This window comes from Cyprinus carpio, chromosome B17 (assembly GCF_018340385.1).
Source record: "Cyprinus carpio isolate SPL01 chromosome B17, ASM1834038v1, whole genome shotgun sequence".
NCBI lineage: Eukaryota > Metazoa > Chordata > Actinopteri > Cypriniformes > Cyprinidae > Cyprinus > Cyprinus carpio.
In genome coordinates this window covers 7,132,866-7,147,571 of record NC_056613.1, presented here as the reverse complement: position 1 = coordinate 7,147,571, position 14,706 = coordinate 7,132,866, and the positions used below count along the sequence as shown (strand labels likewise).

At 33.7% G+C, this 14,706-nt stretch overlaps 1 protein-coding gene across 2 annotated transcripts; it reads left to right on the top strand.

The window, feature by feature from the left end:
• The first annotated feature begins 10,775 nt into the window (after positions 1 to 10,775).
• LOC122140158 (proto-oncogene tyrosine-protein kinase ROS-like) lies at positions 10,776 to 11,495 on the top strand. Of its 2 annotated transcripts, XR_006156857.1 has the most exons (3): positions 10,776 to 10,912; positions 11,029 to 11,210; positions 11,384 to 11,495. XR_006156857.1 is itself a non-coding variant. In XM_042742241.1 (2 exons), the coding sequence occupies exons 1-2, from the start codon at positions 10,930 to 10,932 to the stop codon at positions 11,463 to 11,465; spliced, it is 363 nt and encodes a 120-aa protein (XP_042598175.1). In that variant the 5' UTR covers positions 10,782 to 10,929; the 3' UTR covers positions 11,466 to 11,495. The 2 variants fall into 2 exon arrangements, 1 of the variants encoding a protein (XP_042598175.1); XM_042742241.1 differs by having other exon boundaries at positions 10,782 to 11,210.
• Positions 11,496 to 14,706: the final 3,211 nt, after the last annotated feature.

The window sequence follows — 14,706 nt, the reverse complement described above, 5'->3', positions numbered from 1 at the left end:
AGGTAATTGCGACTTTTTATCTCACAATTCTGACTTTTTTTATGCAATTACAAGATATAAAGTCAAAATTGCAAGTTATAATGTCAGAATTGCAGGTTATAAAGTCAGAATTGCAAGTTATAAAGTCAAAATTGCGCGTTACAATTCTGACTTTATAACTCGCAATTGCGAGTTGTAACGCACAATTTTGACTATATATCTCGCAATTGTGAGTTTAAATCTCGCGATTCTGATTTCATAACTCGCAATTTTGACTATAACTCACAATTGCATGTTATAAAGTCAGAATTGCAAGATATGAATAAAGATATGTTTTGAGATTAAAAAAAGTATTTGAGAAAAGATAAAAAAGTCACAATTACCTTTTATTTTTTATTCAGTGGCAGAAACGGGCTTCCATAGTGATGTGTAATAGTCTAAAAGTACATAATTTATCATATATAAACATTAAGCTGTTTTCTCCTATAAGCCATAATAAAATATATAATTTTGGGTCGTATTGTTTAAAAATCGTATTGTTTATATTTATCTATTTTTTTATACAATTATAGGCCTGTTTACACAGGGCTTAGACTAAGCCAGGATTTGGCCATAGTTCAATTAGGACATAAGTTTTATAAATGTGCCTTTTCTAAAAAACATCACCTATGTGCATCTTGAAACAAAACAAAGGCAATGATATATTTTAAGATCAGTCTGTGCAAGTTTCTTTCAGTTGAACAAGCTCAGACTTACATTTTAGTCTGGGACTAGCTTAAACCTTGTCTGTGAAGCCAGGGCATGATGTTTTAAATTATATAATATATTTTATTAACATTATTTATTGGACTATATAAATGTACTATATATAATTATTTATTTATTTGTGCATGTGTTTGTATATATATATATATATATATATATATATATATATATATATATATATATATATTAAAATGCTTAATGTTTATATGTATTTATTAAATTACATATGTATTTTGTTTATTTATTTATTTATTTAACATATAAAGCAATTTTTCCCTTCCCTTTTCGTAATTCACATATCGGGAGTTCATGTAATTGATTAACAAATATATGCAGCATAATTAAAAATACTACATGAAAATACCATGTTCAGTAGATATTGTGCAAATTCACAGTTTTCTTTATTAGGGATTCTTTAATAACAACAACAACAACAACAACAAGAATCTTACAATTGTTATTGTTATTAAATTCTTTTTATTCATAGTATGCATTTGTCTTGCATATTTGCCATTTTCCAAAGTGATGTGATTAGCATGAACACTCTGTAGTGGCACTCAAAGTTCAGACAGTACTGACTGTCATACTCTTACCCTCTTTAGGGCACTCGTGTTAAAAGCTGTGAATGACATGCATTTGTGAGTGATGGCCACTTGTCTAACAGCTAAAGCTATTCTCTTATCAGCTGTCTGCAGATATATGTGCTCAGTATTTCCAGACTGCGCCAAAAGTTCATGTACAGTCAGTCGAATCACTCTAAATGTCAACACAAGTTCAAGTAATTCCAAGCAGGACATTATTTGATTATTTTCAAGGAACAGCATTCCTATTAACTGAGTTAATTGACCGAGAGACAAGAAGTCTTTGTTTATCTGTCTCTCTATCTTGCTTATCTGGCCTCAGGAAAAGAGCATTTTAAATGAGAAATTTCAGCAAATCGTAGTTCTGTATAGTGTATTGGGATTGAACTAGATTTAAGAGACCCCATATCGCTATTAGCCCCTCGAGCACGACACTTGCTCCATGTGGACAGGATAAACAAACATCAGCAAGATGATAAAAATAAAAATATCTCAGCAGAAGCAGAGACTTGTGAACTTGATTTCATTTTAAAGCCTCCAAAAGCCAGTGTTTATCAGGAGTGGCCCTGCATTCCAGTCCTGTGATCCAATGACAATTATAACTGCTTAGCTGGAAAGTAAACACTAGCATCTGTGATCAGCTGTATTGAAATTTAACAAAAGCCAACTAGTTTTGCCTTTTATTCCATTTCAAAAGACTATACAGTGTTACTCTGTACTGGTTGTATAGTAAAAATAAATAAAACATCAAAGCACATTTTTATTCCTGTGAATGTATGCTACAGTTCATCAAATTATTGTTTGACTTTGACCGACTGTTTTCAGTTCACTGATTTGCATGGAAGCAAATTTTATGAAAGTGGTATTTCAGTGATGGATGCAAATGTGCTTTTGGTGTTCTTTCTAGACAGCTCATCGTCTATGTCCTCTGTGTCCTTTAAGTTTGATGTTTTTAATTCTCTTTCACTATTTTCTGATGTAAACTGCATGCAATGTCTAGGAAATCTTAATGTTTTAATATTAATTTTGATACTATTTTACTCAAGTAGCTGCGATAATTCCATTTCGAGGGCTGTTAAACTTAAGATTTAATTGATTGAAAACATTTTTCTTACCCGTTAAATGTCAGCCTGAGGTGGAAGCAGTCCTTTCAGATAAAAGGTAAAGTGTGAAGCAGCAGGAGAATGTTGGATGTGGACACACAGGCTCTCAGGACACGCTACAAAGTTTATAGGAGGAACTGAAAGGGGTGGGGAAAACAAACGGGAGGGCGGTATGCAAAGGGAGTGCATCCCCATCTCAAGATCACAGGACGGCCTGTTTGTATCTGCACCTCCATCCAGAGTTTGTTGTGATGTCACACGACTGATGAAGGAAGCCAATGCTGGATCATTATCCTTCCAAACTCTAGTTTATAGTAAATAGGGAGGAGTGATAGAGCAGGATTGTTAGATTTTGCAATGAAACAAAAATGCATATGTAAAATACAAATATTTCCCACTCATAACATTATCACTGTCTATAAAACAAAAATATTATTTTTTTAACCATACAAGAAGTGAAAAATGCTTACTTTTCTATAAAAAGCAATAAATGTATATATTAAATAAATATTATGTATGTATTTATTCATTTATTTTTATAAACACTTTTTTTATATTATTTTTGGAAGATAAAATCTCATGGTTGTTATTATTTGCTAATATTGTTATTAAATTATTATTAGTATTATATTTTATTAACAAAGCTCTAAGTGGTTTTAATTTATTCATTAATTTAATAATCCATTTATTTGTTTACTTTTGTATTTATTAACTATTCACTATTAAAAAATATTTTTAAACAGACATCACCAAAATATGAATAATCAATAAATAAATTATTTAGTGTATCAGTTACTTTGCCTAATTTATAAAGTATGTGGTATATCAATATGATATGGCATCCTGAATTAAATATCTTAATTTATATTTTTTCGATTTATAAAAATGTATTGGCATTTAGTGGTCATTTCAGATATACAATATGAATATATTTAATCAAAATACTAACAGATTTACAGTGAAAAATATGTATTTTTCACCTGTAGAAATATTGGTTTTCATTAACAATGTGAATGTTATTAATGTCACAAACATAATGAAAGTTTCTCATCTATGTAAATAGTGATGTTTTTGTCACATTTACTGTGGGTTTGTAGGTTTGCATAAGTGATTTTAGGCAAATCATCTGGGACTCCTGTGCCGATTTCAACAGCAAAAATAATTTTAAAATTCTTTTTAAGAAATGTTGTAGGATTTAAATTGAGGTGTTTTTGCAAATAATTACAGAGAAAGAGCAAGTAACACATTGATTTTTCATGGAATTATGAAAAAGTAGAATGTGTGAAATAGTAAAACATACCTTTAGTTATAACTTGAAAAAAATCTTTTTTTTACAGAGTTGTTATATGAGATATGAAACAAAGACTGTTGATGCTGAGAAAAACAACAGGCCCGTGCAGAGACTCCTTTGTGTTAAGGAGCTTTATACTGGCTTTGGAAACCTAAATCAAGCACGGAGTAAACATTTGAAAAGCACACCGCTCTTATCTAACAGCCAAGGATGCGTGGAGGAATGTGAGCTGGATGTGTTTTCTCTGGACTGGACTGGCTTTGGCGTGCCTCCACGTATCCTGCTGTCCTGCAGCTATGCGCGACGCAAGTATGCAATTCCACATCGTAAGCCCCGGTAGCACTGCCGCCTCTTCTACAATGAAAGAACAGTAATGAACGAGAAGGTGACAGTGCAATGATCTGTCATCACAGATGGATGAATTAAGCTCCGGATGAGGCCAGGTTTTATCCCATTCTGCGTGACGCACTATAAACCCCGAAACACATTTACTAGAGTATTTATCAATCACTCTCTGTGGATTTACTTGCCTCTTGGTATAAATTTAGGAAATGCTTGGCAGTTACACACTCTTTGAGAAGGGAACCGGGATGCTCAAGCGATCATGTGGTAGTTTATTCGTTGTTTGTTTTTGCTCTCCATTTTCAAAGCTTCATCTGTTTTCTCACAGCTGCAGAGAGAAAATTGTGCCAGTCGACAGGGAAGATGCAGAGGGCCGGTCAGACCGCGCTGTCAACACCTCTTGCTTATGGCAGATGGATGGCTCTGAACAGAAATGTCAGGTCAGGGAAGGTGCAGCTTTTCCACAGGATAAGGAACGGAGCCCGCGTGTCTGACACGTAGCAATTGCATTCTGTAAAGGTGGCGGCTGCTGCAGAGTGGCAGAAGAGGCCAAATGATTAAGTTGTTTACGTGGGTTATTTCAGCAGGGATTCACAGCTTTGGTCAGGAAGCATTTTATAAAATGCTGAAATGCCCATTTATTAGACCTTAGCTGGCATGCATGCAAAATCAGAATAATGCTTTTCAACTTGCTTCAAATGTTTGTTTGTTTTTTATAAAATTAATCAAAAATTTCCTTGTATTGGCTGTGACAAAAATAGTGTATGTAATTAGTAACCTTTTTAATATATACTGTATACTATACACTATTGTACTTGGTCATGGTTGGTCACAATGTTTTTTGAAAAAATGACCTGTTAATTAAACTTTTCATTCATCAAAGAGTCCTGAAAAAACATTGTCATGTTAAGCAGCACAAAAATATTAAACAGCACAACTATTTCAACATTGATAAGAATAATATATATATATATATATTTTTTTTTTTTTTGAAGGATCATATCATGTGACACTGAAGGCTGGGGTTTTATGATGACTGAAAAATCAGCTTTGCATCACAGGATAAAATAACATTTTAAAATGTATTAAAATAGAAAACAGTTGTATTACATTGTAATTATATTTTAACATGGTACTGCATTTTGGTCAAATAAATGATAATAGAAAGATATTTATTTCAAAAACAAACTTTTGAATGGTAGTGTATAATATAATACTTTATATAATAATACTATTTAATGTTTTCTTAGTTTCATTACATTGTTATTTTCTGTTTTACGTTTTGTATATTTTTCTTGGAAACTGGGCCAATTTAAGGGATAAAATGTAGCCATAAACTGCATCCATGCATCAAAATACATAACAAGAACATTTTTGCAATTTTAAAGGTTTCTGAAAGGTTGCTTAAAATATAATAATTTCATCCTTTCGCCAACCATTAATTAAATGCGTAAAACCAACTGTAGTTGACACAAACCTGTTTATTTTCACTACATGTTTGAGTTTAATTTAGCCTGGGTCATTTTTCTACACAGTGCAATAACTAGTTATGTTTATAGATTTAAAGGATGAGGGTATGTCATGAAACCTGTCCTATTTCAGCTAACTTCCACCAGGTTAAAGTTGATGTCTAGCCAAAACAGAGGCACAGCCTTTGTCATCATCAGCATCATAAGATATGAGAAACATTCTTGTCCCTTTTAAATTTTTGATGAGCCTTTTTACTTTGCATCCCTCTACATAATTATATGGTTTATTTGTTTCATCTGGCATTGTTTTTCCCTGCTGTTTCATCTTGTAGTGGTACTAGAAATTAATTCTTCTATCCCAGCTGAAATTGGAAATAGAAGAAGCTGTGATATGCGATGAACATGCAGAATATCTACCTATTGGTGAGTTAATAGCAAGGGTTTCAGGAACACTCGCACACAAGCAGATACACACCTATCAACTGAAGACAGACGCTTCCCTCAGCTCTGTAAATTAAAAAGCTCTCCGGAGGGATTTGAAGCGATGGGCTGTGGAGAATGCCTTGAACTATTTTTATACACACACATTCGCATCTGCCCTAATATGGGAACCGAGACACATCAGCCGGACACAATATTTCTGAAGAAATAAGCTTCAGCATTTCTTCATTATTATATTGCTCATTGCTTACTTTTAATCAGTTTCAGTGAGAAGGATCTGTCAGTCGTGGTCATGCTAGGGATTTTCTTGTTGGATATTGTCAATGAGGTTCTCCCAGAATAAATTTCCTTTGTTCCCACAAATCCTCAGCAGCACTCGAAATAAAACTTGCACAGCAATCTTTGCATGGTTGTGGTGGGCTGATCCTAGGAGAATCCCCCTAACCAAACTTTCACTGCAGTCCCACAGCTATTACATGTTAAAGCAGGTGTAAGGGATTTTCAAACATTTGCAGAAGGATGACAAAACTTGTGTTAAACATGTTTAGAAAATGACCTCACGGGGGCCTGATTACAGCAGATTCCAAAAAAGGCTGTGCTGGTGGTGCATTGTTGTTTGTTACATCAAAATGCGTTTTGTTTTGCTATTTGTGATTCTAGGATGGCCTCAGATGACACATCCGCCGGTCAAAAAGCAGGGGTGGAAGACCCTGTATAGTATATCCCAGTCCTGTGCTGCCCATAAAACATGTTTTCCCAGACCTCATGAATTTAAGCAGCATTGTGGAATGAGTGTTATGCTGTATGGATTGTCTTTGGCTCAGAGTAAATCCAAATGATTAATCCTTTGATACTCAGTCTGGACAGTGCTGTCGTCGTCCTGTCTTGGATTGGTAAAGAAGGGGCAGCAGACAAATTACTCCATTTGATTAATTCTGATGAATTATAAAATGTAATTTTTAATAATTTTAGTTATATACTTTTATGTGTGTGTGTGTGTGTGTGTGTGTGTGTGTGTGTGTGTGTGTGTGAGCACCAAATTGGCATATCAGCATAGTTTCTGATGGATTGATGACTGGAGGCATCAATTACATTTTAAAATATATTTAAATATATATCCTTTGTTTTAAATTGTAATAATATTTACTGCATTTTTATCGAACACAGTTAGCATTAGCATGAGAAGCTTGTTTCAAAACGTTAAAAAATCTTATATAAAATATGTTGAAGTCAACATGAAACAGCATTTGCACCCTATATATTTCACTATCATAATGCAATGTTTATATATATATATATATATATATATATATATATATATATATATATATATATATATATATATATATATATATAAAGAAAGGTGTAGGATCTTGATGTTATCCATCAGAAACTGATTGGATTAGGAAAAATAATGATGTTAGATAACAAAATGAAGTTTGTGGATTTTGGAGGACTACTCAACTTCTGAATCACATGGCTAATGGTTAATGTTATTTTCTCTATAGGTGACATCAGCTAAAAAAACACTGTATTAAAGTAAAGAGGGTCAATTCTTATTGACTTATTGGCTTATAAGTCACACTCAGCTAGCTATATGCGTAAATCTTACCTGGAATTGACATCAAATAACCTCTGCTTATAGCATTATTGGGGTCCCAAATACCAAGCGAATAATACACCATAACTCTAACTCTAATATTCATGCTGTGCTCTTTTGAACTGACCGTGTGATATTTTAAGCCTGGCGAGGAGACAACTTGGACAAAGACAGTGGAAAAACATTTCTGCTATTTTTAAGGTCTGATTGAAGTGTCAGAGCTTCTCATGTGATAAATACATAAACAAGTACATCTAGTTCATTGTCACATCACAGGGTCAATCGCAGTGGGGTTGTGGATTTAAGAGCACCCCCTTCACATCAAGACCTGTAGCTTAATTAGACACATCACTGAAAGTCCTCTCGTTTGAGAAGTGAGCAGACATTGTGGTCCTCCTGCCGCATGGATGTTTTGCATGCCGCATGCATGCATTAACTCACAAAAGGCAAATGATCAACACCACTATCTCTGGTTTAATCAAAATGAAGGGAGTCCTGGTCCTCAGTAAATGTCAGCTTGTTTTTACAGGTTTTATAAGAAAATGTGTAAACATGCAGTGTTTTGAAATTGTTAATGTTCTGTAACAAGGAACATGCGTGAATATTCTTAAAGGGATAGTTCACCCAAATGAAAATGCTGTCATTATTTACTTACACTCATGTGGTACAAAATATGTAAAGTGTAAAACATGGTTGAAATAGATAGTATTTCTAATTTATCTGCATTCTGGGAGAGACTAATCTGTATTTACTTAAAAAAAAAAGGGTGTATTTGGTGGGGCACAGAAAGGAGCATATTATAAACTGCATGCATGTGTTGTGTTCAATTCAGCAAGTTTTCACAAGTAATGTACTAACAAGGACTTATGGAGAGGTACTCTTTAGCAGATCACTATTACTCTGAGAAATTATACTATAAATATAGATAAACATGTCTTATCATGCATAAAATGTTTATATAAGCTACACATAATTCATCTCTGACATTACTGAGATCAAAGGTTTTGTGAAGCATCGCCACCTAGAGGGGAAGCCAGGTAAAACTTACAAAACATGAATGAACAACATGATGTTGACTACATTAACTGTCATTGGTTGTGATTTTTGTTTGGTTTTACAAACCTACGTAGAAACGAGTTGAAATTTTTTTGGGGGGCATTATGTGACATGATAGGGATAGGAAACCAGTTCGACCTTAGTCAGGTTTAATTTTTGACAGGAATGAAAGGATAGAAGTGGCGAAAATAACATGATCTGGGACCTTCATACTGTGCGTGCCATTTTAAAAAACTACATTTTTCCCTCACAGCCTCGTTTTCATCTGTGTTAAATTCAAAACGCCATCTAACGGCGTCTATTTTTTTTTTTTTTTTCAGTTGAATGAACCTCTTGCTGTTTACTCTTGCTATTCTCAATCTAAAACTGTCTGGATGGTTATGTACATGATATGCTGAATCTGACACTAAATACCTTTACATACTATAGTGAGCACTTTGGTATTGATAAAATTCACACTTTTCCTTCATTGGAACTGATAGCAATTACATTTTAACCATTATATAAACACTGCCTTGAATCTATGACAACTGTAAGGATAAGAACTTCTACACTTTACAATCAAGTGGCCATAGTTTAGTCTGCTTAATCTGGTTATATATGACACATAATTGGCGAGTCTTCTTACGAAACGCCTGTTTCCGTCTGGTTTCTGGTCAGACACACCTGATCCACACGGAACAGGTGACCACAAACTTTGAGGGACTGTTAAAGGGACAGTGTCCCGCCATGGATGTGTTTTACAGATCAATAATTAAGTCATTGGGGAGATTTGCTTCTGTTATGTGAACATTAACACTGTATTTCTGTGCAGGGTGTGTTTAGAATCCAGAAGTTCGGTGCATGTGAAATGGAAAAGATTTGTTGGAAATGGAAGGAAATTACAGGTTTACAAATTCTGTCAGCGCTACTATTTCTGCTTATTTCTCTCAAAGCTTCATCATGTGACAAATGGCTTCTTGATGCCTCGGTGCATCCCATGGTAAGACTTTTGAGATTTGTTAATATGCAATCTGGACTAGTATTGATTTTTTTTTTTTTTTTTTTTTTTTTCTAATTTACTTGAGATGATGTCTGAAATATTGTAATTCTAGACAGCCAAAAGTGGCTTCAGACAGTGTATGGATGTCATTTGCCAAAGTGAGTAGGATACTGCAGAGGATTTGTAATACAATTTATTCGCTTCTTTCACTTCGGTGTCTGTTTACTGATTGGTTTACAAACATTTATGTTCTTTCTGTCCAGATGTTGCATGTTGCAACTTTGACCTGGGATTCTCTGAATCAATCTGATGTGGTGTATATTCTTCAGTGGACCGGTCCTAGTCTGTGATTTGTAAATCCTAAATTATTGCGTCAAATTCAGCAATATGCATTTGGGTACAAGTAATTTCCAGGTCATACTTAATTTCATAAAATGAAAAGGAAAGAATATTTTTTTCAAAGAAAATATAAATGTAATTATAATGACTAGTAACTAGGATGTTTTTTATTATAACATTATTTTCAAACACGTTTTTCTCCCAAATCTCATATTACTGTATGCAAAAACAATGCTTTTTAAATCAATAAAATAAGCTTAAATCCAATTCAGTATAAAGATATTACCGTGATGTTGTACTTTACAAATATACACTACCAACAAATGTTTGGGGTCAGTAAGACTTTTTAATGTTTTTGCTCACCAAGGCTGAATTCATCTGATCAAAATACAGTAAAACAGTAAAATTGTGAAATATTATTATAATTTAAAATGTAATTTATTCCTGTGATGGAAAATCTGAATTTTTAGCATCATTACTCCAGTCTTCACTGTCACATGATCCTTCAGAAATCAATCTAATATGCTGATTTAGTTCTCAAGAAACATTTCTAATTATTATCAATGTGGAAAACAGTTGTGCTGCTTAATATTTTTGTGGAAACCATGGTCTATTTTGCAACATTATAAATGTCTTTACTTTCACTTTTGATCAGTTTATGCATCATTACTGAATAAAAGTATAAATTTTTTATTGGACTTTTTAACAGCAGTTGTACAAATTTAATTCACTTACCATTTATATAATATATAATAATAATAATATAAATGTTAATTTTGGAAAGAATTATCACCCGAACATTTCTTGACATTTTTTTTTTCCTCATAGAATGTGACAGAATCAACATACACCGTCAAACAGTTGGAACATTTTACCTGCTATAAATTCAGGGTCTGGGCCCTGATCGCAGAAACACACGCTTGCTCTCCAGCGAGCCCTTGGTACCAAACAAAACCAATTGGACGTAGGTTAAATCAACAGATGCTCAACAGTCTTTTTACATCATGTTTCAAAATCAGTTGTTTGAAGCTGTTTAACGTGTTTCCCTTCCAAAACGTGCCCTCCAGCCCATCCATTAAGAGTATTGAGAGCGTGTCTGGTAAGAGTGTGGAGGTTCGCTGGTCTCTACCTGAAAAACCAGGAGGACCCATCTTGGGCTTCAACCTCAATCTCACATCCAACAAACACGTCATCAGTGTAGCAACTGGAGGAAATGTATTCTTCAACACATTCTACCCGACATTCCATAACACTACATATAGGTAGTATACATACACAGTCTTCCAGTTTTTATATTTCTGCAATTTTATGCAACATCAAATGCATTATTTAATGTATTCAGTGTATACATTGTTCATTTTTACACTGTACTAATCTGACGTTATTATTTTTTGTTGACATATAACATTGATTGTACTGACTGCATCTCATACAGGATCTCTGTTGCTGCTGTTAATGAAGAGGGCCAGGGTTCAACTGCTGAAGCCAGCATAACAGCACCAGCACAAGTTGGTTAGTTTAAGCTCACAGTGAAACTTTTACTCTATCCTACAAAAATGACCCTAATTTGCTAAGTAGAACATGTTCCTGGATCTTTTGTTGGTCCTAGAACAACACTGTGAACCTAATTGTGTTCTAAAATATTTTAGTGTTATTTTAGTTTTTACAGATTTGTGTATTATAGTCAATTCTATATATATATTTTTATAATTTGTATAATAATAATAAAACATTATAATGAAGTATCATTTCATTCTATCCATTCTATCCATTCTAAATTTAGGGCACTATAATACTTTTAAAGAAAAAAATGCTATTATTCATTAAACTGAGCAAAAGTAACAGTAGAGACATGAAAAAAGTCCTGAAAAAAGTATCACGGTTTCAACAAAAATATTAAGCAGCACAATTTATTTCAACATTAATAATAATGAGAAATGTTTCTTAAGCAGAATATCAGCATATTCAAATGATTTCTGAAGGATCATGTGATACTAAGACTGGAGTAACGATGCTGAAAATTCAGCTTTACTGTCACAGAAATAAATAACATTTTAAAGTACATTAAAATAGTTATTTAAATTGTAAAAATAGTTCACAAATTTTTTTATTTAAAAAAAATGCAACCTTGGTGAGTATAAGAAACTTTTTTCAAAAACATAAAAAATCATATGAGCCTCAAACTTTAGAAATATTTACATCAACACTGCAAAACCATGCCATTAAACCTAACCTAAAATCTGAGGTTGTTGATTCAAACATTTGTCCTACTTGATGAAATCATGGTAAGCTTCATGCAACCACAGTACTTCAGCATTCTGCTAATATTTCTCAATGCATTGTGTTTGCAATGCCTTGAAATAAACAATAATCGTATTGCTCCATCTGTAATGACTTTCAGAGCAGAATGGAGGCCGGTGGGTCTTTGCATCCAGATGGAACTCATTAAGGATGAGAGAAGAGGATGCCGATTTCTTTACTACAGCACAATGTCTCTCAGACAGTCTAATCGAGAGTAACATCGCAGATCCGTTCTTCCTCAAATCAATAAATATAAAACATTTCCACCACATAAGAGTGCCCACAGGAAAGAGAATCACAAATGAGAGTACTTCAATATCTCAGTTATTTCTCTAAGACAGTAAGAAAATTAAATGGAGAGCAAAATTGTCTCCTAAGAAAAAATCCCTAGTAAATGAAATCCCAAAACCAAGTTATAGTCCTACCAAACACATTATTTTTTATAGCTCCATACTTTATGCCAGTAGTTATCATGTTAATTTATTGTAAGGAATTTTAGGAATTTGAGAATTTTTGATACTTACAGTAAGTTTGAAAGATCAACCTTTGAGCAATAAGATGTACCTTTTGGTGTACGGTGCTAATCTTACTTTAAACTTCTATAAACTGCTGGATGAATGGGTTGGTGGTGATGAATTTTAGTGGACTAACTGGCACACATGTAACAGTCCCGGATCTGGAGAGTTGAATGTGGAAAAAAAAGTGAAAGTGACATGACATACAGCCAATTATGGTGACCCATACTCAGAATTCATGCTATGCATTTAACCCATCCAAAGTGCACACACACAGCAGTGAACACAAACACACCGTGAAAACACACCCGAAGCAGTGGGCAGCCATTTATGCTGCGGCGCCCTGGGAGCAGTTGGGGGTTTGGTACCTTGCTCAAGGGCACCTCAGTCGTGGTATTGCCGGCCTGAGACTCGAACCCACAACCTTAGGGTAAGGAGTCAAACTCTCTTACCATTAGGCCACGACTTCCCCACGAGTTCACAGCAGTACAGTGTCACTCTCAGGGCTTGTTCCCCTGGTGGATGCTCCAAATCAGTCTCATAGCCTGGTGATTATATTGATTCATTTCATCATTTACCTTAATGTTTATAAACTGGCTACTATTAAAAAGTCGTTAAAAAGAACATAACAGTGACTCTAAAAGGTATTTACTTCTAAGTCAAACTAAAAAAAAAAAATGATTTTCACTGTATTCAATACAGAAATATCAGACCAAGTGGCATCAGCAAACAAATTGTTATATATTTTAAAATAGTAATAATGTTAAAATTATTTAATATTTCATTTGAAATAGAAATCTTTTGTAACATTATGTGTTATTACGGTCACTTTTTATCAATTTAATGCATCCTTGTTGAATAAAGGTATTTCTTTCTTTCAAAAAAAATGAATCAAATAAATAAATGAATAAATTACTAACACAAGCACTGGAATGATTTATTTAAAATGCATTGCACTTGTTTTGATATTTTAGTTATATAATGCAAAAAAAAAATTGCTTTAACATCATTTTGAAACTGATTGTATATTTTACAATTCTTCTCAGTATATAACAAGGTATATAGCATGTTGTCCTTTCTTCATCAACAGATATAGACTTGTATACAGTTTATTGGTTTACAGTCCAGGTCACATTAACCGGGTTGATCTGAGTGATCAGTCATTGAGTGTGATGACAATGCCATCAATCATGAATGCTGAAGCACTGGCCTTTGACTGGCTGGAACAGTATCTATACTGGAGCTGTAACACAAATCAAGTATCTTTATACTAAATAATGCTTGAATGAATGAAAACTGAAAAACATAAATAAAACTAAAAATAAAAAGAAGCTACTAATACTTTACTGACATTTTTTGACTGTGGCAGTAGCAACTAATTATGAGATATCTTGCATCTCTTATCAGATATGCCAAGGGTCTGTATCTGCTCGTGGGGTTGAGATATTTTTCCAAGCAGAGCAGAAGATTCTCAGTTTGGTGGTTGATTCATTGAATGCTGCCATCTACTGGAGCACTGAAACATCAGTAGAAGGTTGTAGATTGGATGGAGAAGACTACCAACTCCTGGAAAAACTGAGTGTGTTCTCTGGGAAAGAGGTGACGACATAAATATACACATAAAACATCAAATACGCTAATATTCAAAGCTTTGGGATCTTGGGGTATTTTAAAACGTAACTTATTCCTGTGATGTCAAAGGTAAATTTTCAGCATCATTACTCCAGTCTTCAGAGTCACAATGCATTCTAAAATGCTGATTTGATGCTTAAAGGGATACTCCACCCCAAAATAAAAATTTTGTCATTAATCACTTACCCCCATGTCGCGCCAAAAGTATGCAAACAACTTTGATTACTCCAGGTAAGAATCCTGAATTAATCATTAAATAAAAATATAACAAAAAACAAAAAGTAAACATGAAAAGCAGCTTATTTTAGAA

What these genes read in the sequence shown, in the direction of transcription:
- LOC122140158 (XM_042742241.1), top strand. Translation starts at nt 10,930, where the DNA reads ATGCTCAACAGTCTTTTTACATCATGTTTCAAAATCAGTTGTTTGAAG. An exon ending in TTCCATAACACTACATATAG is followed by an intron (nt 11,211 to 11,383) that starts GTAGTATACATA and finishes CATCTCATACAG; the next exon opens with GATCTCTGTTGCTGCTGTTA.